General features: G+C 61.8%; 1 protein-coding gene across 1 annotated transcript in view; it reads left to right on the top strand.

Annotated features, from left to right (window-relative positions):
* Nucleotides 1–4: 4 nt before the first annotated feature.
* Nucleotides 5–1154, top strand: part of LOC104498264 (cAMP-specific 3',5'-cyclic phosphodiesterase 4D-like) — a gene marked incomplete at both ends in the record, with an annotated part of 2193 nt that continues 1043 nt past the window's right edge. Inside the window, 6 exons of the mRNA XM_010141620.1 lie at nucleotides 5–28; nucleotides 112–210; nucleotides 282–446; nucleotides 538–637; nucleotides 727–881; nucleotides 957–1079. Coding sequence (XP_010139922.1) covers nucleotides 5–28; nucleotides 112–210; nucleotides 282–446; nucleotides 538–637; nucleotides 727–881; nucleotides 957–1079 — 666 coding nt within the window. The remainder of the gene's footprint in view (nucleotides 29–111; nucleotides 211–281; nucleotides 447–537; nucleotides 638–726; nucleotides 882–956; nucleotides 1080–1154) is intronic.

Below are 1154 nucleotides of genomic sequence, written 5' to 3'. Positions count from 1 at the left end.
GACGGACCGGGAGGGCCTGCTGGCCAAGGTGGGCCCCAGCGTGGGTGACCCGGCCGGCCGCGGGGTCCCCAGCGTTGGCCCCGCGTGGACATCTGTCACTCTGGTCCCAAGGAGCTGGAGGACACCAACAAGTGGGGGCTCAACGTGTTTAAAGTCGCCGAGTACTCAGGCAACCGCCCGCTGACGGTCATCATGTACAGCATCTTCCAGGTGAGCGTCCCGCCGGCACGTCCCTGTCCCCACGCCTGGACGGGGATGAGCCACCTCCCGCCTCCCCGCAGGAGCGTGACCTGATGAAGACCTTCCGTATCCCCGTTAACACCTTCATCACCTACATGCTGACGCTGGAGGACCACTACCACGCCGACGTGGCCTACCACAACAACATCCACGCTGCCGACGTGGCTCAGTCCACCCACGTCCTCCTCTCCACGCCGGCGCTGGAGGTGAGCCTTGGTCACCCAAGGCCACCGAGGCCACCAAGTGTGACTGGTGAGGCCATAACATGTCTGCAATGCCTTTTTCCACTGTTCCTAGGCGGTCTTCACAGACCTGGAGATCATGGCTGCCATCTTTGCCAGCTCCATCCATGACGTGGACCACCCTGGTGTCTCCAACCAGTTCCTCATCAACACCAGTGAGGCAGGGTGCAGGGATGGAGCTGGGGGGGTGTGGGGGACCCCAGCGTTCAGGAGCCACCCCAGGGTGACCAGTACCATCTCGCAGACTCGGAGCTGGCGCTGATGTACAACGACTCCTCGGTGCTGGAGAACCACCATCTGGCTGTGGGCTTCAAGCTCCTCCAGGAGGAGAACTGTGACATCTTCCAAAACCTGAGCAAGAAGCAGAGGCAGTCGCTCCGCAAAATGGTCATTGACATGGTATGGGGGCGTCTGAGTTGGGGGGGCTTTGTGGTGGGGTCAGGCTGAGCCCCGCTGCCGGTTTGCCCTGCCCAGGTGCTGGCCACAGACATGTCCAAGCACATGAATCTGCTGGCGGATTTGAAAACCATGGTGGAGACCAAGAAGGTGACGAGCCTGGGGGTGCTGCTGCTGGACAACTACTCTGACCGGATCCAGGTACAGGCACAGGGACGCGAGTGGGGAAACCTTCCCGGTGCTGAAGGCTGCTGGGATGTCCTGTTTGATGCCACC

This window comes from Buceros rhinoceros, unplaced genomic scaffold, assembly GCF_000710305.1.
Source record: "Buceros rhinoceros silvestris isolate BGI_N320 unplaced genomic scaffold, ASM71030v1 scaffold27588, whole genome shotgun sequence".
NCBI lineage: Eukaryota > Metazoa > Chordata > Aves > Bucerotiformes > Bucerotidae > Buceros > Buceros rhinoceros.
This window is presented reverse-complemented; position numbering and strand designations above follow the sequence as displayed.